Source organism: Accipiter gentilis, chromosome 17 (genome assembly GCF_929443795.1).
Source record: "Accipiter gentilis chromosome 17, bAccGen1.1, whole genome shotgun sequence".
In the NCBI taxonomy this organism is placed as follows: domain Eukaryota; kingdom Metazoa; phylum Chordata; class Aves; order Accipitriformes; family Accipitridae; genus Astur; species Astur gentilis.
In genome coordinates this window covers 19,152,327-19,179,334 of record NC_064896.1, presented here as the reverse complement: position 1 = coordinate 19,179,334, position 27,008 = coordinate 19,152,327, and the positions used below count along the sequence as shown (strand labels likewise).

Below are 27,008 nucleotides of genomic sequence, written 5' to 3'. Positions count from 1 at the left end.
ATTGACTGTATCTGAAGCCAGCTTCTACACTGGAAATCTTCTACCTGTTGTACCATCAACCCACAGAAGTACAATGAAGCAATGTTCTTCCTTGCTTCAAGTAACTCACAATCACCTTAAGCTGTCATCCAGAGATTTTGCACAGTTATGGCAATATTTCCAGCCGCATGATAACTTTTCCCTCTAAAATCCTCATGTTGTTTTCACTCCAACTTTTCACGCTTATACCTTCAGTGGCCCAGTCCTTTTAATCTAAGCAAAATCTCAGTGAAACTGGTGCTTCATTTCCTCATGTTACAAGTACCAAAGTATCTTCCTTGGCTTTTTTCTTTTTGACCAACTTAGAATACTTTAGGCTCAAAGAGATATGGTAACTCTATAAAAGTTAATGCTACTTTATGCTTTGAGCTTGCTTTGATTTGTTAAATCTATTTGCTAGTGCCCAATTGTTTCTGATTATCTCAGTAACTGAGAATTTGTTGAATTATATGGACCATTCAGAGATTTGGTCAAGCCTAGATCCCTCAGGCCTTTCTTCATTTATACAAATAACTCTCACTTATGCTATGTTTTTAATTTTTGAAACCAATGTCTGTTGGGGTTGCGGTCATTGTTTTTATGTAAGATCTCCAAATTGCAGTCAGACTTTAGGAAGCTTTTCAGTAGGTAGTTACTTTGTCTTCATCCAGTGTTCAAAGGCTATTGTTTCTTTGGTGTATTAGGGCTCTCTGCTGCTAATTGTGCCAGGTCTGATGAAGAAGGGAAGAGCTGATTTTTCAGGAAGACTATGACACTTAATTTTTAGAAGTAAATGCTAAGATTTTAGTGATCTAGGTCTGATTCAAGTAACAATTCAGATCTGTTGAATCTAAATAGTTCACATTCATGAACTATTCATGCTTTATGCTTGATCTTCATGCTTCACTTCAATGTGTTGAAGGATGTTCATAACCTGTGTTGAACTTCTTAATGGCTGTCTGTCAAACACTGGGATCTTTTGATTTGTGGCTCCACGAAGGTGTCACAGAAGAAATATTTGCTGTCTGTTCCCAGAGGAATGCAAGTTTTAATTAATGGTATTTTTAAAGTGCTTTTTAGAGCCATGGATTCTGAAAATGTAAACTAAGAACTTTTATCTCTAACTGGTGCAAGCATACTGAAGCCAATAGTTATATGGAAGCCTGTTGCACTTATAATCTAACCATAAATCCTTTGCTGATCCTCTTTTGGAATATTCAACCGATAAAAGACTACCCCAGGATGACGGGTTGAGATAAGGGACTGCATTAAAAATTAATTTTACTGCTATGTTGTAACTCAATACTTCCGCACTCTTGAACAGTTCCAAGATGGAAGGGGGTAAGCTTGATTTGTTATGCCAAAGACCATAGAGCATATGTATTCCACTGAACAAAATGCAGGGAATGTGATTGTTGCACATCAAAAGAGTATGTGCATATGACTCAAATGTATACCATCTGGAATATTGTTATTTAATAAGGAAAGAATCTGGTTGGAACTGCATGTGAGATTCTTAAAGTGTTTTGGGTTTTGGTTTTTTTTTTATGAGTACCAACCTTTCCTTTATTTAAAAAAAAAAGGGGGGGAGGGGGGGGAGGTTGTAAGTTCTCTGAAGTTTATTCTTTGAAATATTCTTCTCAGAAGTTCTAAAATCAGGAGTGCTACATGAAGGACTAAAGACTTACGTATAAATTTCTGAATCATACTGGGTGAGCTGTGCTGGCTGGTACTGTATCGGCTGTTGAAATAACTCTTGGCTCTAATCCATTGCTTCCTCTGCAGGCTTCCTTTTGGATTACTTAGATAACTTTTTAAAGTGTCTCTTTTTTTAAATAAAAAGAAAAGTCCTTTGGAAGTATTAATATGTTGCTTACTTTTGTTAGACATTCTTGCAGCACAGACCAGTGTGATATTCCAGGCCCAACCAAATAAAAACTTCCATCTTTTCTCTCTCGTGCTGTCAGAGTTGTTCTAATACCAAGCTGGACTGAAAGCTTTCTTGTTCTGGAGTCAGTTTTGTTTAAAAGTGGCACAAGGGCTTTTTTGTTTGTTTCAGGCTTGTTGTTATTGTGTTTTTCTATGCAGTGAATGGACCAGAGAAAAGTTTACTCCTGGACATCAACAGATCCTTTAAAAAACAAAACCAAACCAAACCCAAAACTGAAGACTTTTTCACCTACCTAAAAACCAGAATGAATTGCTAACATAGTCTAGGTCTTTTAATGTAAATTGTTGGTTTCCTTAAGCTGTGGCTGCAGTATCTGATGAAAGAAAGTGTTATCCAGAAAATTGTTTCAACAGTCTGAAATTGTAGAATCCATGTTTCAGCTGAACTACATGCTGGGATGTGAATTTGGTAAAAGAACATCAACAGAGGGTCTTGTGCATTTACTCTAACCACTGGCTGAAGGACAGCTGGCCAAAACTCATCTTTAAAAAGACTGGGAGAAGTAAACCGACTGATTTCACCAACATTGTCCTTCAAGGGTGTCTGTCCTACCTAGCATTAACCCAGTAAAGCAGAATCATCCAGATTCTTTATAATTTTTGGTTGAACAATAAACTGAGTCTACAGAAGTCATCCATTTTTTCTAACCATCATTTCGGATTAAAAAGAACAATTACTTTAACGTTCCATTCTCTCTGATCTGTTATGAGTTTACAGTCACTTCTGAGGTTCCATCGCTTAACTCAGTACTGGTTTTTACCTGTTTTTTCTCTGACGTAACGCTCTTGAATGCCTCAGTGTCCATTATTCTGAAACAAAATGAAGCTCCAAGCCTCCAGAAAGAAAAAAATTCCTTATAAGAAGCATAAAAATCTGCAATACTCCTTTTCCTCTTATCCTATAAGACAGAGGGTGATTATTTCTTCCAAGTACTATCTAGATAAATAGTTCTCCTATGAGCAATTGAAAGAAGTCACTTTCTACCTATTTACCAAATTTTTGGAGACATGGATAATGGTGATACAGTTAATGCTGGATTTAATTGGTACTTGGGCTGCAAAGCCTTCCTAGGAGTTTGCTCTCCAAAGGCTCTTGATACTCATTATGCATAAGGAGAAGCTCCATTCATGCATTAAAAACTGATTAAGACAGAAAGAACAAAGAATAGGAAGAAATCATTATTTTCCAAAAAAAGACAGTCATGAGTAGGGGAGGTTGGGATCTGCGTTGTTCAGCATTTGTAGATATGATCAGACAAGCATGTAAATAGTGAGGATACCATATTCACTATGGTAATTTCTAAAGCTAACTGCAAAAGTTTAGAGAAGCCATGACCCTGAATGACGAGTTGATGAAATAGCAAAATGTGAGGTAGCCTACACCTAGACAGACTTACAAAACTACATCTAGTTTATTTTTGAGTTTTATATTTTTATAACTGAGGTTGAGATCTTTGTGACTAGTTTGCTGAGGTTAATCTGAGGCTTGGTGACAGTTGAGAAAGCTAACAGCGTTAGGAATTATAAAGGAAGGAGCTGAGAACAAAGTAGCATATCAAAATGATGCATCAATCTGGGCTGCCCTGTCATCCCATCTCAAAAAGAAAAAAAAAAAAAAAAAAGGTGAAAGTAGAAAAAGACAAAAAGTAATTGAAGTATGGAGTTCCTGTCATGTGAGAAGGGGCTACATATATGAGACTCAGGTTGGCCAAGAGCCATCTAGGAAGGAGTATGATCGGCCTATACAATCAGAGATGGAAAAATGACTGTGAAGTGATTGTTCATGTTTCTTTGGAATATGAGGAAGTACAGGTTCGAAAAAGGATTAATTTGTGAATTTGAAATTGCTTATATAGCTAGTGTAAGCAATTGCTTGGTTGCAACCTCTGACACAGAAAGTCTTTAAGTCATTAAATGTGTTGAAGCTTTGCCAGGCAAAGCCTGGCGAAAGGACTATTCTTGTCCCTCAATGTTCAGAGCTAGACAATATTTGGAAATAGGATTTTCAGCTATGGTTGACATAGTACCATGATTTGTATTATTATAGTTAAAGATAGAAAAAACAGCACTAAGAACTGGGTTGAGAAAGCCAAGATTCTTAGATACCATGAATGATTTTTTGTTTACTAATTTTTTACTTTTGAAAATAAAAAGATTCAGAGATTGAGTGGGCTTTAATTTCTGGGAATCTGTTTCAAATGTATCCAAGGTTTAACACCCAAAAATGAAGGTACTTGAAGTTGCTTAGGGACAGGGTTGTCATTGGGGGGGGGTGGAGGGTAGACACATGACAGCTTTGAAAAGAACAGAACATAATGCTTCTCTGAGTAACTGTAGACATGCCACTTGCAAAGGACCATATGTTGCATCTTTTACTCATACTGGTGAATTGCTGGTCACACATGTTTCACTTGAGATGGATTAACTGAGAGTTTTGTGGCAAACAAATAGCGTAGTGTAATGCTGCCAGAAAAAAATAAATCACACCTGTGCATAAAAGTAACTAATAAAACAGCATAGCAGAGATCAATTAAAGTATAAAGTGATTTTTTGATGGTTTGGGTAGAAAAACATTTTGGAAGGACAAATGGACAAGATAAGCCTGGCAACACTGAGAATGGAAAGTGCCCTCTGGAAACAAAAAATAGAGACATAAATTTTATAGCAACTGTATAAAGGGGATGGCAAATATCTTCTAAGATGTGAATCTGGTGATGAAGGAGAAGAAAAGATGCACCCATGTGCCCTATCTCTTGCAGGTTGCTTTTGTACATGTTTCCATTAGATGTTTTAATCTTCCTGCTAGTTTTGCTTTTTCCTGCTCCCTTTGCATGAGGTGTTTTCTCATTGCTTTATGTGCAGTGAGAGCAGAATCCAGAAGACAATATCCAGTTCAGTTTTTAACTTGAAATAATACACACTCTCTTGTTTCTGTATCTTCTGTATCATTTAATTTCTTCCTCTCGGTTCTAGGTGAATGATTTTGAAATGATGCTTCATGGATGTTAGTTATCCAAATGCCTTTGAATGTCTGTGAGTTGGGCACCACATTACCTTTCCTCTTTAGGAGACTGCAGTATGGTGATATTGGGCTGAATTTCACTGGAGTTGATACTTTGCTGAGCAGTCTTTGCCAAGCAGTGAAAAATGAGGAGTCCTGTGTAACCTAAATGAACTGATGATTCATAAAAAACTTACAAAGGGTGACATGAAACAGAACTAGTGTAAACTTAAAGGTGGTTATTTTTAAATAAGGGATGGGAAAGATGACAGGGAATAACAGAAAATGAAGACAGCAGATATGGACCCAAAGAAAGCAAGAGAATAGAGTAAGAGTAGTGGGGAAGAGAGAAAATGCCAGAGGAATACAGATCGTAATAAGGTATCCCAGCATAACAAGGAAAAAGTAATTTTATTTGTCTTTTGTCTTCTTCCACTCCACTTTTCATCCATTCAGCTTTTTTTCCTCCTATTTTCCTTCCCTTTTTCTTTTTTGCATTCAGTTCATTATCTACAACATCCATATAACAAATCCCTTGCTTCAAAACCGAGCTCCAGAATATGGAAAGGCATCTCTGAAATACCCACATATGTCTTTTTATGATTTAATAAAAGTTTTAAGATTGGTTTAAATTTAGTGAGAGAGATGACTAGGGACAATAGATACCAAAGATCGTCAGATCACTTCTCTGGGGACTGAATTCATGACCTTTAACTTAAAAATACAGAAAGCTACCTCTTTTGGGGAGCTAAAAAACAGCTTCATAACTTGAACTGTTGGGAAGAACTCATCTGCAGAAGGGGTAGTCTCTGCTCAAGAGCCAGATAGTTCTTGATTCACGTGTGTGCAGACCTGTACATCAGAGCTTCAAAAAAATTACCTGCTCAGGGTAATTCAGACTTTTCTACATGTATTGGTCATCTTTCTCCACAATGTAAAACGCTGTGTTACTTCTTGAGTGCCTTTGGAATTTTTTATCATCTTTCCGAACAAAAGATGTGATTGTTATGAGTGAGAGGGAAGGAATAATAGAAGAAAATCTACTCAGACTAGATAATAATGAAGATTATATCTCCACAAACTAATCGGTTTTCAGCTAAGAATCTGAATAGAATGCAATCAAAATGTTAAAAAGTTAAGCTTTTCCATTGATTTCTAACAAGGTGTAAGAAACCTGTTCTTGTAAAATAGGATGTAAATACTGTTGGTTCTGGTGTTCTGCTACTGCTTTCTTCAAGGACCCTTTCACTACTAAAAATGTTTTAGCCCGCATCAAAATGCACCAATAAAAATGTAATTCTTAAACATGTCTTTCTTTCCATCATTTCCTTTCCCTGAACTGTAATGATATGTAAGAAATACTAATTGAATTACTTTTCTTACAGAACACTTTAATGCAAGATAAGTGGTGGCTGTATTTACTAGGTTATGAGGTTAATATTTCCTCAGCACTTGTTTAAATGGTGTCTTACTACAGTAGTGGAGTTGGGGGCAATCCATATTGAGGCCTGTGATACATACAAATTTTAAGAAATTATTTTTTCCATTATCTAGAGTGAAACAGAAGTGAAATAATTTGCATAGCATGACACAGCAGATCAGTATGAGGGCAAGGATAAAATCAGACACCTAGTTTAATGACCTGCACAGTAGATTATACTGCCTCAAGCTTAAACACCTGAAGTAGAGCTTTCGGAAACATCACTGTGATTTAAGAGAACAAATTTCATAGACCCTGTGCTCCCCTATAATTTAAATGTTCAAAAAAAGAACCATTTAGAGTTTTTATCACCTAATTTTCTCCCCGACTACAATGTGAGGCTGGCAGCATTTCTATTATCCTATTGTTCCTTTTCCTGTTTTTGTTCCAATTAAATTTTAAAAGTGGACTGCTTATGTATTTGTATAATACCTTGCGCAAAGGGTTCTCATCTGCATTGTAATACTATACAATAAATCAAAATGACAAAACCAACCAATTTCTAAACGGCATATGCTTGGATACTTCCAACTTTGTATAAACTTGTAAAAGAAGACTTCTAAAGAGACCAGTCCAGAATATTACTGCCAGAGACATGAAAGCAAGTGTATTTTTCATGTATTAAAGCATCTGGAGGTTCTGCTATGAAGTCAGAGTTTTTACACTAGCTTCAGTAAAATCAAGGCTCAAATGAGGAGACAGGGAATTAGTGTTCTCTGCTGTTGAGGAGTGCAGCTTTGTTAGTAGTTGGATGTAGTTATAAATGAAATTATGTTTTAAACATGATCAGAACACTGTTGGGAGCAAAGGGCTAATGAACTATGAATAGTTACTGTAATAAAAGGTTAATCAATTATGCGCTGTTATAAGCAACCCATTAGGCCTGTGAGACATTTTAGCCATCTTTTTTCAAATCTTTATGTCACTTATTCATGTGCTGACAGTCGTTAGTAACAAGTACTGTTCATATTTGTTTATAAAAGCAGTTGGTTGGTAGTTAATATTTTATAAACTTCCATGGAAAATATGATTTACTAATGGTTGTTACTTGTCCCTTATCTGGATTGGTTTCAGATAAGTTTTGCTTTAAATTGAGAAGTCCAGGGCTGAGTCCTGGATTCTGCCTAAATTGCTAGGGCTGAAGAATTTGTATTTTGTGACTGCAGGCAGAGTTTACAAAGATTAAAGCAAGTCTAGAAAACTCTATTATTAAAGACTTCAGCAGTATGCAGTTACTGCTGTTGGTTGCTACCAGATGTGTAGCTGTAACACTGAAGTACAAAGATAGGAAATAAGGAAATAAATGATGCTGTAGACAAACGTTCATTGCAGACCAAGCAGGATAATTGACTTATGTGATGGAGCTGTATTAGTATATTCTGTCAATATTTTGTCTTTTATAAAGCTTGAAATTGTTCATTGACTGATTTGTCTAGCAAACTTTCCTGTATTGCTAAAAATATTTTTTTCTTAAAGTGTAAATGTATACTCTTTTTCCCATTCAAATTCTTGTGTTATATTTTCTGATTTCCAAATGGGTTCTGTTGGCCTAGCCTCTTTTAGCGTTATCACTGGGGAGGTATTTGCAAATGGGTCAAAATTTCAGTTAGTTTTCAGAGAGGCTTAGAAGGCTGAGGAGGCAGTTTGTTTTTTGAGCTTCATTGGCAGAGTTTACTACAGCTTCTGTTGGTGCTGGTTTTGTATTTGTTTGAGTATCCGTAGTTTTTACTGTTTCTATGGAGTACCAACTGACGGAAAGGAAGAAGTCATTCTGCCTTTTGGCAGGACAGTTGCCTGCCTTCTCTCTTGAATACTGGGTCTTGCTTATAATTAATTTAAAAATAACAACCCCAAACCCTAAGACAAATCATCTACTTTGACTTCTGTTAAGATGTTGAAATGTGTATTCAAGATACTGCAGAGTTTGAATGCTCACACATGTATGCTTCAGAGTAGCAGGTCCTCATGTCTGCTGTGCTTTCTGCACACAGACAGGATAACCCTAGTGTAACGATCAGTTGTGGAGGGTGATTACGTACTACAGTATGATCCACAGCATGTTACTTGCTTTCACTGGATAGCAAGTACTTAAAATAATGTTAGTGTGTTAATTAACAGGTGCCTCATTGTTCCCAATAGTGGTCATGCTAATGTTATGTTTCTGTCTCGAGACTATCAAAAGAAAACAGTCTTATTTAGTACCAAGTTCTGTATCTAACAGGAATGGAAGAGATTCATCTGTTGTGTGCCTTCTCTCAAATCAGCGTGATTTCATATTGAGAGGAATTTGCCTTTTCAGTGTGTTTCCAAAAGCGTATGTAAAATGTGAGGTGAAGAGAGGGGAGCAGCATGGATGTGCTGAACTAAATTGTGAGTTACCGACCGACACTGTCCCCGATACTGAAGCTAATTCTGGATGGCGTACACTCCGACACGGTGTATTCCTGTGGAACTGGATGGATACTGGGGCTTGCTGGTGTGGATGCAAGCAACAATTAGCTATTGTTGGCACAGCCGCCCCGGGCAGGGAGCACACGAACAGGCTATAAAGACAGACGTCTCGCAGTAGTGGGTGGTCGCTGGGTATCCGGGCCTGCGGAACCGATAGCTCCGGTGAGCCAAAGGCACGTCTCCGGTTTCACCCCCGCCAGGCAAATGGATGGCTTTCTGTGTGAGCATGTATCTTAATGACACCGGCCGCGTCTCCAGCCAAGCAGCAGAGCGTTCACCTTAGCAGCAAACGGGAACTGGCTGCTGCTGCTTCTTCCTATCCAGACTGGAAATCCTTTGCAGCCAGCTACAGAAATAGCAGGGAGGCCGCCGTCCCCGCCCTCCCGCCCCGGCTGGCAGCAGGCGGAGGGGCCCCCAACGCCCGTGCGTGTGCGTGCGTGTGTGTGTGTGTGTGTGAGGAGCAGGTGGGCCCCGCGGTAACCCCGCCCCGCGCGGGTCCCCGTCGGCCATACGGTGATGGCAGCAACCTCCGTGCCGGAGCAGGCTCTTTATTGGAGGAGGGGGCTGTCAATCCGCGGCCGAGCAAGCCCCGCTCTCCGGCAAGCTGCTCCCGAGGTCTGATTCTGGAGCTGTGGCCGGTCGCAATGGGAAGCGGCGTCGGAGGGAACAAAGTTTGCAACACTTGGGCACTTGGCTGCTCGCGTCCTTGATGCCCGTGGCAGGAGCCGGTGCCTAAAAGCGGCGGGCGGCCAGGCGGCTGGCACGCCTCGCTGGTCTGCTGTCGGCACTGCTATCGCAAAGTTTCAGCTATTTTAATGTACTAAAATCCAGGATTTTAATTATCAGCCCTCCCCGCCCCCACCTCTCCTTCTAGGTAGGCGACAAATATTTTTATTCTGTGGATTAGAGAACTTTTTGCATGGAAATTTACTGACTTCGGAGTGGTCTCCGTTTCGGGGGAGAGGGGGGAAAGGATTTGTTTTCACCGCAGTTTATTTCTGTTTTCTGGATCACAGGATTTTTGGAGCTATATGGAGGGATCTCAGGATGGTGTGCACCAGGAAAACCAAAACTTTAGTGTCCACTTGCGTGATTTTGAGTGGAATGACTAACATCGTCTGCCTGCTGTACGTGGGCTGGGTCACCAACTACATTGCCAGTGTTTATGTGAAAGTGCAGGAGCCGATCTCGGAAAAAAAGTTAGAGGAAGACAAAGGGGACACTTTAAGGATTATAGAAAGGCTGGACCATTTGGAAAATGTCATCAAGCAGCACATCCAAGGTACCACCTTCCCCCCGCTTGCTTTCCCACCCCACCCCACCCCACCCCGCCGCTTGCCGTGTGCAGTCTCCATCCCCTCCCGCCGCGTATGCTGTGTGTGCGTGTGACATTTCTGTCGCGATCGGGGAGAGCCGTGCCTCCGCCCGGAAGAGCCGGGGGCTGCGCTGCGTGTGGGAGTCCCCGGCGCTCCCCTCCCGGCGCCTGGCGAGATGAGCGGCGGAGGCGGGCGGCGTGGGGGGGACCTGCCCCGCTCCCCTCCCTCCTCCCGGGGCGGCCGCCGCCTGCGGGAAGCCGCCCCCCCCCCCCCCGCGGAGAGCGGGCCGTGGGCGCCGGGGCGGCGGAGCGGGGGCGGGGGCCGGGGGCCGGGGCGAGCTCCCGGGCGCTGGGCGGCGGCGGCAGCCCCGCCGGGCTGGGCTCGGCCTGGTGCTGTAATAAACCTGACCTCGGCTCCGTGCCCGCCTGTGTCTTGCTGAAGTCAGGGGTCCGCGGGCAGGGCTCGCCGCGAAGGGCAGGGGAGCCTCGTCCCCCTCTCGCCGTTATCGTCGTTGCTTTGCATTTGCTGTTTTTCTTTTCCTAAACGGGTGGCTGCGAGGGGAGTTTTTGTTCTCCTCCCCCTGTAAACCTGACTGTTAATCCGTGCTGAGAGTCTGTGCGTGTCCGGGTGTGCTCAAGGTTTTTCTCTTAGTGCTGCTCTAGTGCTGGGAGCCACTTGGGATCATAACTGGGGCACTCTCTCATATGCGTAATGCCTTTTTAATTTGATCTCCTTTTAATGGGAGCTCTGGGAGAAGGGTTGAAGTGGGCGAGCAGGGGGGGAGAGAATATGATTATTTCCTGGGAGTTTGGGATTTTATACGAGTTTGCTTTGCTGGGTGATCGGTAGTGTCTTCCTTTGCATTTTTATCATCTGCATGGCAGCATACAGTCATTCCCTCAGTCTGCTAAGTGGCTTGGATAGTAAGGAGGTTGAAGGTGGGGGTAGGTGAGAGCTCTTAAAAAAATCTAGAGGGACCGTGTTTCCCGGCTTCTACATAACCTCCGCTGAATGTTCAGATCCCAATTCTAGTCTCTCCTAAACTTGAAAAGGGAGAGCAAACCATCTGGTAAAGGATAGCTATCGCCAGTGCAAAAAAAAAATAAAAAAATCTCGCTCTCTTCCAGGCAGCTTTGGCCAGCTGGTCTTCTGGGAATACAAAGAAAGGTGGAGCAGGCAGGATGGCTAATCCCGTATGAATTGGGCTTCCCCTGCTTGTCAATACTCATAAATTTGCAGCACTATTAAAGCCCAGCTACTTTGGTGTGACTTGTATTAATATTTTTAAAAATATGACACATCACTATTCAGTTTGTATATGCTTTCATTTCTCAGATAGTCTTGTCATCTTGGGTAAATTAGTAAAATACTACTTTTTTTTTCTGGAGGATGAGTTATAGCAGCTCTTGCAAGTTTTAAGTTCTCTCATGCAGTCCTTAAGTTTTTCTTGATTCCTGAAATTGATTTTGAAAAGGAGATATATTCTTGTCTGTGTGCCAGTGGAGTGCACTGTGGAAGCATGTATGAAGGCAGGGATTTTTCAAAAGGCACTGTTAAGAGTTAGATACATGAAATTAATTCACTTTCCATATGTTGCTGGAGCATAACTCCTTCAGGTTTGTTGGTGTGAAGCTTAAATACTCCTATTTCTGTTCAAGGAGAATAACAATGTCCATATCGGCATGTTCCTTCAGTCAGTGGTTTTTCTCAGAGTAGTAGAGAAAGGTATACTTAAATCAGGGAAGAGTATAGCATGGATTGGAGCATAAACTTTTTTTGTGACTTTTTGTCACTATGCATAAACCAAACCAGAAGATATTTTCCTTAAATAACATTTGTATGAAAGCTGAAGAGAGCCTTCTGAAAATAATTACGTGAACAGTTTGGTAATAAGTACTGTAATATATTTAGGGGAAAAAAATAAAATTTACAAAGTTCTCATACCTTATTGAAGCCACTTACTCTTTAAGATAGATAAATAAATAAAATAAATATCACAGATCATTAAGTGGATTTTCTGTACTTTTACTTGCCAGATCATAATAACTGGGGTTCACAAGGGATTCCTGTGGCAGAGGTTGCACAATAAGGTGTTACTTCAATCAGATTTTGCTTAACACTGTGAGATGCTGGGAATTCTGGGTCATGGTGCAAAACTTGCTGAAGTCATTGGAAGGAATATCCCAAGCTTGACTGGGTTTGGGATGAGCTTGAAGGCCAGCTTTCAGAAATTGTAAGTTTGAGATTCATTGCCATAAATTGGGTAAACCAGCTGCTGTAATGGCTCTGGACAAGATTATAAGGGTTATCTGTAGTTTCCTATTAAACTTTTCCTTGGACTACTTCTTTTTTATGTTGGGGAGAGGTGTCAATAGCTCAGATGTTCTGCAGTGCTGAACAGGCATGAAATTAGCACGGGTAATAGAATTGCATTCCATAGGATATCCTGCAAATACCAGAGAGCTTTAACTGCCACATTTTACACATGGGGTTACGCTCGTATTTCATTTTAATTTGTTTTCTGATTGAATTGTTTAATTAGATGCCATCTGGGAATTCCTTTGGCGTATAAATTGCGGTCTTGTAATATTTTATCAAGTGTCCTGGAAATGAGAAGGAATATGAGGTGCCTTCATATAAAACACTTTTTAAAGTAAGTATTTTTAAAAAGACATTTTCATGGCAAAAAAGCTATCAGACTGAAAAGAGTGATGCGGGGGCGGGGGGGGGATTTACAAATGAGAGAGAGGTTCGGATCTCTTAAAGAATCCCATCCCAATTGTATTAGCAATAGAAAAACTATTTAATAGAGATTTGTATGGAAGTGTGACTTCACAGAATTCATTGGCAAGGTTCACTCTGTTACTTAGTACATGGATGAAATGCACACAGGAAAATTAAGTCAGAATCAAACCAAACTTATGTGTATAGGGACTGAAAACATAATGGGGTAAAAGGAAATGTGGGAAAGGGTAAGGGAGACCCTCCCGTTGAGTTACGCGGTTCAGAGAAGACCCCCTTGCTTTCTAAACTCATGTTGGAGTCTAGGTGCGGCTGGATCGACTCCTAGTCCCAGGCTTGGGCAACGGTTTCTATCTAAAGGGATTATAATAGCAGCCTGAAATTCATTCACAGCTGAATAAAAATCACAACAGTAATTTAAGTATAAATTTGAAAGTATTAACTTATATCTTACAATATACTTGCTATAACGTACTTAATAACTTATATCTTATAATGTACTTGCTATAACTTGCTTAATATCTTATAATATACTTGCTATAACTTACTGTAGACTATTCAAGTTAGTACACATGTATGCATAAAGACACTGAGAGAATTACATGTAAGAGGACAAAACAGTAAAAGAGAGAGAAAAGAGGTATACTTGTTAAAAATTCCCCTCGAGATCAGGGAAAACATTCATGTTGAGTGCTTCGGCATTTGTCTCAACAGGCAAAGAGTTGAGCCTCAAGGAGTGAAGAGAATCAGCCCAGGTCGTGTCGGCTTTTGGCGATGGACCTCTGATTTTTGCAAACAGGAAAGTTTGTGAGGTGAGAGGCATCCCACTTGGAGATGCTGGTTGCAGCCAGATGCAGTCCAGGAGAGCTCAAAGGGCCTCACTTAGGACCACTGTTTATAGGTTTGGGAGATAATTGACTTTCATCATTAACAAAATTCTAGAATCCCAGCTGCGCTGGAAAAGTTCGAGACTGAGAATAACTCAAAACATAGATACAGAATGCTCCAAGATTGTCAGGGGGGGATTGTAATGTCTCAAGGTTGTTAGGAGAAAGAACTGGCGTCAGGTTGAGAACTGGCCATGTCCACTCCCATCCCCCTGCCTTTGCCGGGCAGTGGGAGTCCTTGAGACGCATAGCATATCTCCCTGTGTTAGCTGTGTAAGAGTTCCTGGCACAGTCAAGGGTCACTTAACTGCCTGACTCATTACACTTATGCTAAGGCCTAGTGAGCCTTCACAAGTTCGTAAATCAGCCTGGAGAGGGGGAAAGAAATGCACCACCACAAAGAGATTTCCAGATCAGAGAAGCTGAGAGAGAATGAAAGTATGCATGCTTCATGTTTGGAAAAAACAGTATGGAAAGGGAAATATTTGTACTGGTATTGGCCAAGAATTGAAAAGTTAGAATGCACACGTACGTACCTGCCATATTGTATGTCTTACACTGCTGTGTATTCACACTTCTGCAAATGTTGAAGGACAATCATTTCTCTGCACAAATTTTCTGGGTGCTGGAAATGGAATAAGAGCATGTGTGTCTGCTCTGCCTGTATGGTACTTCTCTGCTTCCTTCTTTCCTCATTATGTGTTAATTTATGTCACGTAGCCTATGGGTGTGCTGCATAAGAGTCATGTGTCTGTATAGTGACTTTTGTGATAGGCAGTTTGGGGCAGGACTGGCAGCGTTGCAGTGTAGTTGGGCAATATGGACCACAGAAAGAAGTATTTTGTGGAGTGGAAGCATGATGCTGGAACTTGAGCTTAAGCCTGGGAATCGTGAATTCTTGGCTTGCGGCCTTGCGGTTTACAAGATGGTTTTGGTCAAATCACTACCTTTTTACTATGATGATCACCTGCATGCTTTTCTATGGTAGTGTGTTGCGATAATGGTGTTAATTACATGTGAATGCTACCCAGCTAGTACTAAAGAGATTCTCCCCCCCTGCCCCCAAACTTCAGTAGGAGGCATATGTTTTATGCTAGCAGGCAACCCACTGAGAGAAACTTCTAGTTTCTACTTCCTTTTGAGTTTGCAAACATAATGGTGTATTTTTTGACATTAATTGTGTGTGTGTGTGTGTGTTTTTATGTGTGTGAAAGAAAGCGAGGAAAAGACCAAATGGATAGTTTTATGCAAAATGCAGTCCTTTTTTATGTCTAACAAAGTGGTGTGGCACATGTATAATCTAGTACTATTGAGCTTTATTACCAGAAAGTATACTTTAAATGGCTAAAGTTAATGAATTTTGTATTAAATGAAGTATCTGTGGTTCCAACCTAGGATTTGGAATCAGTGTTTCCTCAATTTTATTTGAAAATGGTATGTTTTGTTGAGTTCACAAGGAACATACTGGTTCAAAAAACCCCAAACACTCTTATTTATCAAATCAGTACAAGAGTGCTTCAGACAGGTCACAATGCCTCATTCGTCTTAATAATGCATCATGCATTGGCTCTGTCACTAAAAAACTGCCCTAAGTTGCACGTGCAGTTGGAATATCATGTGAGCAGGCAGGCTGCTCTTAATCATATACTTAGTTTGTAACAATGACAATAGGAAAAACACTAGCAAGAAGGCAGTAATTTATTGTTTTCTGCAGCCTGGCTTTAGGCTGTCATAGGTGATGAGTTGAACCTTTTTCTTGAAAAGCTATGCTATGGTTAAGTCGATATCACTTAAAACACCTCATGCATGCCATCCTGTTTGTCATCTTATGCAATGTCATTTTAATATTTTTCAGCCTTCATAATTTCTGGACCAGTTTGAATTCTTAGTGTAAGATCAATGGATGATTACTAAGACATCTGTGTTGTACTAGGACTTTGGTCCCTCATCTTTGCCAGCTGCTGCATCTGTTGTCATAAATGGAATGTCAGGTGCTATGTGGACTTACTTGGGAAAATTTGTAAGAGAGGAGATGTATGTGTTCTCTCTCGACCCGCTGCTTAGAATGATTTGCTCTGTGGATTTACTTCAGCTAATGTTAGCTCTCCTGTAGTTGGGTATGTAATCACTTTCTGTGGTCAGTTGTGGGAGGGAGGAATCTCCAGCATGTGATTCATTCCCTGTCTTGGACAGGTGTTAGGGTGGAATGATTTGCTTTCAGAAATGGCATATTTTGAGCTTGGGAACTAGGTCAACCAAGATTCCTAATTTTAGCCATCTAAAGGCTTGGGTAAGTAAATTCTGTGTTTGATACCGACCCTTTATTTTCTACCCTTTATTTATATATCTCAAACATGAGGAAGAATGTAGTATATAAACCTCTGGTTTGTGATAGCTATCCTTTGCAGCCCTACTAGCTAGCTGGGTTCCATAAAGTCAGGCTCACTAGGATTCACATGGCCATTCCACCATGTCTCTTACTCTTGTGGTACTTTCCTTTTGGGAATAATTAATTGTTAAATCCCCCCAGCTTATTTCCGTCGAGCTCAAAAGCAATTAGGCATGTTTATCACGCACTGCAGTGTATTTATTTTACTGAGAAACAAATCAGCAGTAGGCAGTAGCCCTGGGAACACAGCTCTTGCTGCACTACAGAGGGCCATATATTCACAAGCAGAGACCTGCTATCCCAATGTAACTAATTGCAAGAGAAGGAACTACTTGGATATGTAAGACATGCAGGATTAATCCCATTATTTTTTCTCTTTAGGCTGTGACTTCTCAAGTCATTCTAGATTGCTGCATGTCAGTGCAGATTAATTTGAATTTAACTTTCATGTTCCTCCATGCTTAGGAATGGGTACACTAAAGAAAACTTTAATATAGTGATTTCAGCTAGAAGACCTAAATTGCTATAAATTTTCAAGCATTGCTGGAGGTGCAGGTATTTCAAGGACCATCTACTGAAGAATTAATGATGTTGGTTATGTTGATTACAACTTGGTAATTTATTATTACCATTATTAAAGTTAACTTTTTTTTTGCTTTTAGTATCTTTAGTTCTCTTCTAATTGTGTTCTTTCTTGGTGGTTCTTCCACCGAGGATTTATTTTGCTATAGTTAGGATGTAGTGGCCAAAACTGAGGAGTGGTAGGCTGGCCTTATTAAGGTAACTGTATTTTATTACTGGAGATTGAATGATTCCTTTAATGATTAAAGTTGTTTTTTCAGAATGAGGTATGGGTTGTGGTTCCCCCATGGTCCCCGGTTGTCAGCTAGGTCGCTCTATTAATTCTTTGAGTTTATGCAATGGGAAAAGCATTCCAGTTGCAATTTTTTTTGAGCTTGTGTCTTTTGAGCCAGAAACAAGAAAAGTTTTATTTGGCCACAAAGTGAGAGTGGATGGTAGCTTTGTAGTTGGGAAAGAAATTGACCTGGTTTCTGTTTCCTTCAATCTAGGCAATTTCTGTAGTTCACATGAAAGTCTTCAACAAAAGGTTAAAAAATGAATTGGAAGCAGAGGCTGGGAACTGTGACTTCTGTGCCCTCCACAACTTCTCTTACTGCTCAGCTATAGAATTTTGCTTTTTCTCTCTGAAAAAGTTCATTTTTGTTGACATTTGTTATCTCTGCATAATGGCACAGCTTCAGTGGAAAGAGTGGATTGTGTACTACAATCTTTGAGCAGATGATTTATGGGCTGTGCAGAGATGGAGATAGCTATTCTGCTTAAGGTTCTGGACTCAGCTCATTGCTTCATTTGTGCTGGCTAGGTGTCACTTTGGAAAATGTTGCTCAGGTTGACACAAGCAGCCTGCAGCTGTGCAGAGATTAGAACTTAGATCTTTTGACTTTCTGCTCAACTGTTATGCCCATTTTAGTACTAACGAGTGATTTTATCTATATGACCAAAATCTAGATAAATACATATGAAAAGAAACATAAAGCAAGACCTACACATAGCTGCTGGGAATTGTGTATTATGTATGAGATCAGCTTGGTCCCAGCATCACACTCTCTCATGGCAATATCTGCCTTAGCAATCCAGTGTAAAAAACACTCTTCCATTTGGGCATACCGGGGCCTGGGGTTGATTGTGATCTGCCAATTAACTGTTGTGCAGACAAAGAGAGCAGTAAGAGGTGTGACTTTTCTCAGGGCCTAAAACTCAAAAGAGTCTTTGCTTAGAGGAGCATGGTGCTGTGGCCGCCATATGCTGTGATACACCTGTTCTTGTTTACTGGGTCAGAAAAAGATGGCTTTATCTGTACACAAGGTGCACTCTCTTTATTTCTGAAATAAATGCAAGAGTGTTATTATACACTGAGTTGAAGACTGTGTTTGGCGAGGCGGCTCCTACATGCTAATGATACTTACTCTCTCTAAGGAGCAGGATGAAACTCTAGAATTGCATCCCAGAGTATCGTTTGTGGCTGATGTAGTTTATTTTTTTCTCTTGGATGAGCTGAGTGCTTATGAAAGAGTCTAGTACTCTGCATCCAGTAGTACAGGAACTGGACCTATAAGTGCATGTGTGCAAATATGAGGCTTTCCATAATATTATAAAAAGAGACTACAAACACTTGTTTATTACTGAGCCTGGAATGGGCTATGTGGTTTCTCCATTGTCTTTAGGGCCAAAAGGTTGAAGTTGTTGCCTGTCTCTACCTAACACTGCTCCTTTGCCTGTGACAAGCCACAGAAGCAGTTTAATTTAATTTTGTGTTCAAGAGAAGGGTCTTGTCATCAACATTATATACTATGAAAGTATGCATAAGCTGCAGTGTGATGGGATAAGCTAATATTATCCATCTGAATGTTAGAGACGTGAGACATAAAGAAAACCTATGGTGATTTAAAAAAGCGAATATTGGGCTTGGATCTTGAGACAGCAGTGGCAGTTGTGGAGATGGCTTCGCTGCCTTCCCAAGGATGATGGGGAATCCTTGGTTGCCATTAGAACAGCCCAGGAACTTGATCATCAGCTGTTAATGTATGGAGTGTGGCAAGGGACATAATGGGACATGAATCATCTTTAACTGGTTAACGGCTGTCCTCATTTATTGCACTTGTAAGATTATGTTGTTTATGCTTGGCCCAGAGGTTGGAGACTGGACTTAGTACAGCATGCTGTGGTGTCTTGGGATTGTCCCTGAGTCCAGAGCAGATACTGTGTGACTGCTGATAATGTGAAGTAATTTACTGGTCCACAACTAGCAAAACTACTTCTTTAATGAAATTAAATTGCTCTCATGAAAAAGTGAAAAGTAACTTCAAGTCTTGTCATGCGTCCTCTGAGATTAATTCTTTTTCATTTCTCTGCTACATTATTTTCCTTTTAATTTCCCTTATTTTTTGGTATTTAAAAATGTCTTCTAGTCTTCCTTGTTTTGTCCACTAAGCCGTATTATGATCAGAGTCCAATGGCACTACCATCACCTGTGGAGGAATCTTTCTGTGTTGCTCTTGGCCTTCCAAGAGCCTGCCTCTCTAGCCTCTCCAGAAACTTCTGGGCTCTTTTATTTTAGGGATTTGAGAAGCACCTCAGTGACAGGCTGTTTGGTGGGACAGTGTGGACAGATACACTGAGTAGACACTGAAATTGCCAGGTACCTGAAACTTAATGCTCTCTCTTCATGCTGCTGTTACTATTAAATCTGTTCTGAGTACAGTTGTGCAGTGCAGATGAGTTCTCCGTTAAACAACATTGTTTCCATTTGTTTCATAAATTTTCACTGCTTAACTGGTGTTTTGTAACAAAGGTGCTATTTTTAACATGATATCCTGAGTTTCCTGAGGCAAAGGCAGAGATCTTTAGGAGCCAAAACCATGACCGTAACCATTACATTTCTGCAGCACCTCCTCCAATTGGCTTTGAAAATGAACGAATGAGAATGTTCTAATTTCTTTTTTATAATATGGAGATGGAAGGTCCAGGTTGCTTCCTTGAAATTCTCTGTCTTTAAAATGCCAGAATGTGTCTTCTCAAGTCTATGATGGATTCTTACTGTATCCTCTACTTACATCATATGATTTTTAAAAAAAAATTATTATTTCTATGACAGTAACACTGTGGCAGCTAGCTGAAATCCCAGCTGTCTTGTGATCAGTGCTGTACAAATGTGTAGCGGAACCCTTGACTCGGAGATCTTCGTCTCCGTGGATGAGATCTGCTGGAGCTGGGCAGAGGAGAGGGATATAGAGAATTGATATGGCCAAATCTATACAGACTGTTGGTGGCAGGTTTGATTTGCTGCTGGAGTTGCTCAGATGAATCAGACAGAAGGTCATCTTTCCTCCCATTAGTAACAGCCTAGAGAGAATGTGTGAATCCTGCAGAATGCAAACGTTGCAGTGTTGTGTAGTAGCTGCATCTGTTCTCCCACTGTAGATCTTGGCCTTGCTGATAGGAATTTGAGAATGATGTGAGCTCTGAAGTGTGAGATTAGATGTATCTCCCAACGTGCATGTTATAATTGCACTTCTTAAATACCACATAATTGCCTAATTCTCTGCTTCCATCTTGAAAATTCATGATCTCGGTGACCTTGTGTCAGTAATGTTGGTGGAGGTGTGGAAATCCTATTGTACTTTTGGTTTTGCCATTTCCTACCTCCTAAATAAACCCCCTTATTTTAAATGTGAATGTTTGAATTTTCCTTTTATTAGAACTGTCACAGGTGATCTCTGAGAAAAGAGGATTTCAGTAAGCAGCTTTCTGAAGAATATAAGAAGAGGAGGTAGTATTTCTGGTTTTTTCTTCATAGATAAGTGGTCATTCTAGTCTTCATTTTAGATTTTTAGACTGTGTTACTTGCCCATATGTAATCTGGATCTAGCTAGAGATCTATTTCATGAATCATCCAACTAATGCAGTGAATTACTTGTCCCTGCTTTCACGGTGGATTCAAATTCCTTTGAAGCTTTTCTTTCCGCATCGAGTCATGACTTGCCAAAGGCTTTGCAAGAAGGTTTGGCATGCCGTAGGTAAAAGAAAAACTGTCAGATAAACTTTTCCAGCACAGCAGACTCAGTGAGTCTGTACCCATCCATTACAGGATTATCACTGTAATAAAGTTATGGTTAGAGAAAACACCTTTTGGGATTTCTCTGTGCACAGAATAAATAGGGCTTGCAGAAGAGAGCACAGAATAGTTTTAAAAATAACTTTGTTCAATTTGTTTGTTTTTCTCTGAGGTATTTATAATTTTACCAGCAGTTTATTGCACGATCACATGATGCCAGCGTTTCCCTCTTCTACTTGTGCTAACAGGAATATTTTAAGTAGCTCAAGTGAAGGGTGGGGGAGTGGTATGCTGTAATTTCTGTGGTATTTCTGGTTAGAAGACGTGTTCACTTCATGTATTACAATTTGTAGGATGAGGAGGGTCAGGGAGAAGTATAGGAAAAGCTAAAGGCTGCATAAGAATACCTGAATGTTTTGTCCCTCTTTAGTTAATAGGAAACTACAGTTACTGAGTGGAAACTATTGAGTTTCCACTAGTGTTATTGAAATTGGTGAAACAAGTGCTATTGAGTTCCCATGGAGTGGAAAGAAGCGCTGCGCCATTTCTGATTCTGTTCTGAAAGCCTTTTATTTTCTTCTGACTCTCAAACCCAGTTTCACATCTATTGGATTATTATAAATACTTGCTTGTTAATTAAACCCAAATCTAGTATTCAAAAATGCAAGATGTAAAGCTAATTGATTTATATAGACCTTTTAAAACATACATAGTATCTTTAATGAGTAAGAAATATTTGGCTTGCATACAGTCAGAGTATCATGAGCAAGATACTGGTCTTGGCACCAAAATTGTATTGCTGTTGGTCTCCAATATTGTAATCAGGTCTTGTTGTTTTGATTTTGTTTTTTCAAGAGGCAGTAGAGTTAGTACTCTATGACTTTACAACATGATGTCAGCCATAAAGGATTGTGACATCATTAGACTTATATGTAATTGAATGACATATTTTAAGCTTGTGTTTAGCTAATATTTTCATATGGCTGTAAAGCTGTATAAGTTTAAAATTAATTTCAAATTGGACATAAAACAAGCAAACCAACAACAAAAAAACCCCACACAAGTTCCAAAGGGATGTGTAAAGCTATACATAATGCCAGGAAGACTAGTGAATTTATGCACTAAAAGCAGCAAGGCCAGAAAAAGCAGTAGCAAAATGATGACAGAAGACTTTGGCTAGATCATTCCCACTTGCAGCTTTTATTTCTCTAAACGCAGGCATTGTAACAGGAATGCTTTTGGTATAGAAACATTTTTATCTTATTGATTTATTGTTGTACTTAATATAAATAAAATTCTGTCAGCATACATGAGTTTTTCAGCACAGCTTATGTCTTTCTTATATTAAAATAGTTTAAAAGCACTTTCATAGTGCTAATTCTACTACTCTATTTTCATTTAAGTACTGAGAAAAAATTTTGCATGCAAATAAACATGGAAATATATACACAAATATTTAATATATATAAATATTCTCTATATAATAATAATCTCTCTCTTTCTAAATGTATGTATGTGTTTGTCCTGGTTTCAGCTGGGATAGAGTTAACTGTCTTCCTAGTAGCTGGTACAGTGCTATGTTTTGAGTTCAGCATGCGAAGAATGTTGATAACACTGATGTTTTCAGTTGTTGCTCAGTATTGTTTAGACTATAGTCAAGGATTTTTCAGCTTCTCATGGCCAGCCAGGGCACAAGAAGTTGGCACAGGACACAACCAAGGCACCTGAGCCAAACTGGCCAACGGTGTATTCCATACCATGGGACGTCCCATCTAGTTTAGGAACTGGGAAGTGTGGGGGGGCAGGGAATCGCTGCTCGGGGACTAGCGGGGTGTCGGTCGGCGGGTGGTGAGCAATTGTCCTGTGCATCATTTGTACATTCCAATCCTTTTATTACTACTGTTGTCATTTTATTAGTGTTATCATTATCATTATAATTTCTTCTTTTCTGCTCTATTAAATCGTTCTTATCTCAACCCAGAAGTTTTACCTTTTTTCCCGAGTTCCTCCCCCATCCCACTGGATGGGGGAAGTGAGTGAGCGGCTGCGTGGTACTTAGTTGCTGGCTGGAGTTAAACCACGACAGTGTTTTTAATGGTTACACTAAGGATCCATATGTCTTGTCTTGAAGGTGAGAAGGGTCTTCACCATTGCCTGATATGGACTGACACGGAAGAGTTTGTAAATGGTAATACAAGCACTGAAGCAAGAACTTGATTAGAGCAAATGGGAGCATGTTTGCATAATATCCGAGTATGGTGGCAACAGGAACAGACTCCTGCAGTCTGGAAATGCAAAGGACAGAAGTATTGCCTGAAGTGTGTTTAGAATTAGGTTTTCAGACAGTTGTTAGTGCTCTCTGCAGTAATTGAGTAATAGCTGATGGCTAGAGTGAGCCCTGCACATTTCTTCACTTATTAGTGGAGACTGTTTTCAGGATGATTGACTGCTGTAGAAGCAGGTAGAATCCTGGGTCAGAGTGAGTGGGGAGCCACAGTATTGATTTCTCATTTGAAGAAGTAAGTAAAGGTAAAGCTTTTTATGTTGCAACTTTTAGCTCTTGAGGGTAGATTTTTAATGGTTCAGCCCTAGATTCTTTTTTCATAATTAAGAAATAAGCTGCTGTTGGAGACTTTTTAAATTTATGGAAGAGTAGTAAAATTCCTTGTTATGAGGAAGCCTGGAGACTTGAAAACACGTAAAAGGAAATTTAATGTCCTAATGTGTGAAACATTCCTTGGCTCCTTGCAGTAACAGCATGTCAATATATATTTGTCTGCTTGACAATATGTAGGAAATGCCTTTGATTTTGTAAAATTGCATGTAATTTCTCAACATTTCTTTTGATTGTATTGATTAAAGCTTTTCTGCCTTGCCTAGAGACATTAAATAGCAAACCATCTGCTAAAAACAGATTGGCAACGTTCCTGAAAACTAACATTAAAAAAAAAAATTTAGTCTAAAGATATTTTAAAGAGTGTTTCTGTTGTGTTCTGGGACAAATAGGAAAACAAAAGCTTCTGTTGTAGTCTGGCAAAGGGTTGTAGTACCTGGTCAAATACTGGTATTGTCTTCATACCATGGAGAAAGATACTGACTGCAGCAAAAAAGCACACAGGTACCAGATGATGTAGTGTAAAAGTGTCATTACAAATGCTGTCCCACGTGGCTGTGTGTTTACCACCTGTATCCATTATACAGGAATTGATGGATAATCAGCCATTTGGTCCAAAGTACTCTTTGTGCGGCTGCCAGCAGTGAAACATGCTGATCGCAGTTGATAACTCTATGGACATAAGTGTAGGCTGTAGAGTAATCCCCATCCCCCCATGTTTTGTTGAGGTAGTAAATGTAAAACTGGCATGATCATGGAGAGTGATTTTTTTTTTTTTTTTTTTTTTTTTTTTTTTTAATTATACTTTGTTATACTCACCAGTGATTTTCTGATTACACTTTGTTACTATCTTTGTGTGAGCAGCTCTCAGGTTGTGCGTGGCTATGCTGAAGTTGTGAACATGCTTATGTGAGTAAGAACTCTCAGTATGTTCGCAGTGTTGGGACAACAACAGGGAATAAGTTTCTTGGCAGGTTAAGACAAAGAGGTTGTGTGTTCAACCTAGCTTTTGTGGCTGGTTTTGCCAGGTAAGAATGCCATGTAACTTCCATAAAAAGTTGATTAGCTGCCCTAGGGAAAGAAAGTACAGGGAGGAAGGATTACTCAATACTGTGTGTGTTGGCACAGATTCAGTGGAAGATAATTCTGGATATTTTCTTCTCCAGCAATTGGATTATCATTTTAACTGTCCAGTTAAGAGAAACTTTAAATAGTAAAGCTATCTATGCAGGTACTATGCATTTGCACCCTTTCTGCTACTAAAGAGATAAGAGGTCTTTATGTGAAAGTGAGACCAAGGAGGTCCTGGTAGGGGCTGTTCTGTCTTGAGATTTTCCCTTACATTAAAAATCTTAAGGTACAGAAAGATATTAAATTTGGTTTTTATTACATTCTTTCCACATAACAGAGAGTCCTCTGAGTTTTCAGTCAGCATGAATGTTCTCAAAGTTCTTTCTCTAAATTCTGTCCTCTGTTGGACTTGCATAAATTGCTGTCATTGCCATGCTGCAGTAATTCATACATCTGAGGTATTGTGGGGCTTGGAAGTGAGCGGAATGATCTGTGCTGAACAGCATAAAAAGCAGTAACTCATTTTCTCTGTCCCCTTTGCTGCCTCAGAAATCTGCCCTGGTTACCCACAGACCAGGTTGGAATCAAGAAGGGTGGCTTTTACTTGTCTCACATCTATGGAGTTACTTATATCACCATGTAAGCAACTGGGTCTGAAGCGTAAAGAAGGGGATGGGAAAGAAGAATCAAAGTATCCACAAGTATAAAAGATCATGTGATTATTAAAGGGGTTATGTAAAATAGTGTGTGAAATTACAGGCAATGGCAAATACTTTGCAGTGTGTTTGCTGCTGTCTATTTTTAAAACTTGTGCTTAGCTAGCACCTAGCTAGCCAGGCTGTTGTTGCGTGTCAGTGTGCAGCCATGTAATTGTCTGGCTGTTTTTACAAGGAACATGGTGCAGAGAATGTGAGAGTTTTGGCCACAATGACAAACTGTGACAGTGCAAAGTATGACAGAAAAAAATGATAAAATAACAATGTAGGATGTAGCAGCTTAGCTTTGCTACATTAAGCTAATAAAAAAAGCGTATTTTTACTTAAAAAAAAATTTGTAATGTATCTCTTTTCCTGTCTATTTAATGTTCATGCTATGAATTTATTAAGAGTGACTTTGAATTTGCCTTTCTGCTATTTGATGAGAACAGATGTTATTTTCTCCCAACTTCTTGACACCTGGAATTGGCAAAATTCCCCAAGCTCATTCAATTATCATCCAACAAGCAGGGTTTATTCAAGCAATTTACTTACAAAGGCCAATTCAACACAGGGTGGAAAAACCCAGCCTTTTCACTGAAGTTAAAATAAACTCAAGAGAAGTCTTACTCATTTCATCAGAATGAGTAGCTGTGGTTTTTTGTTTAAAAAGAAAAAAAAGGCAATTTTATAAAGTCAGACTTACGCCCTTGTTCAGTACATGATGTGTTTGAAGCTCAATAAATTTTCTGAAGACTGAAATTTAAACGCGATAGACTGTGAGGTTTTTGCTGCTTCTTAGGATGGAAGATAAACAAAAGCTCCCTCTTTGTAGGGTATTTCTTACTGCACACCTGTATAAATACAGCGCTTGAGTCATTCCCAGTTTACACCACAGAATAGTGAAAGCAGCAAGATGGGAGTTAGCCCTCTTGAGTTAAACTGATGGGATATTCAATAACTCTGGCACAACCCCTCCTTTTCTGTGGAGTCTGGAACCTGCAGTCACCTCAAACAGAGTGAGTAACACTGGGAGTAGAAGCCCTGGCTGAAGAAACTTGCACATTTAAATTTCACCTCTTTCAGTTCAAACTTGATAAGGGGAAGTCTTTATATTCTCCTTAAGTGGACAAATGAAAGTATCAATCATTATATTTACCTTTAGGAAAATTAAAACCTGAGTATGGTGTTTTGGCTGTGTAATTTACATAACTTTTCCCAGCACTGTGCAGGATATCTGTTTTCAAGATATCTCATGTCTAGCAGTGTTTTTGTTACAGCTTGCCTTAGTAGCTCCAAAACCAAAATATAAACTAAAACGGGTTAACTAGAGATACAAACAAGGTTGCAGTCAAGCAATTAGAATTTGGATGAGGATGAAAATTTAAATAGTTTTAAAACACTGCAGCAGTGCCATGTGGCAGGATGTGCTCATGGTACAGCGAAGAGCATAGTGACTTCCTTTGGGGTTTTGGTGGGGGGTTTTTGGGTTGTTTTTTTTTTTTTTTTTCTTTCCATTTTGCCAAACTCTGCTAATGTCACTTTGTTTTCTAGGAGTGTTATTTTAACCTCTGTGTTAACCTTACTCCTTAAACATTGTGGACCTGTATTGTAATAAGTTCGGAGTTTTTGGCTAGTGGACTTTGGGGACCTATGGATAAAAGTGGTTAGGAAAAGGTAAGTTCAGTCATGGGATGTCTCTTGCAAGTGTGTAGGAGTTCCAGTGCTGCTTATCTCTTCGAAAAAAGAACAAAGATT

General features: G+C 39.7%; 1 protein-coding gene across 2 annotated transcripts in view; it reads left to right on the top strand.

The window, feature by feature from the left end:
* Window positions 1-9,442: 9,442 nt before the first annotated feature.
* GALNT18 (polypeptide N-acetylgalactosaminyltransferase 18) overlaps window positions 9,443-27,008 on the top strand; it is a 257,349-nt gene continuing 239,783 nt past the window's right edge. Inside the window, exons 1-2 of one of the 2 annotated variants that reach the window (XM_049819940.1) lie at window positions 9,443-9,774; window positions 9,917-10,182. In XM_049819940.1, the coding sequence (XP_049675897.1) occupies window positions 9,948-10,182 (235 nt within the window). In that variant the 5' untranslated portion in view covers window positions 9,443-9,774; window positions 9,917-9,947. Of the gene's footprint in view, window positions 10,183-27,008 lie in introns of both variants that reach the window. The other variant, XM_049819941.1, reaches the window with a different exon arrangement.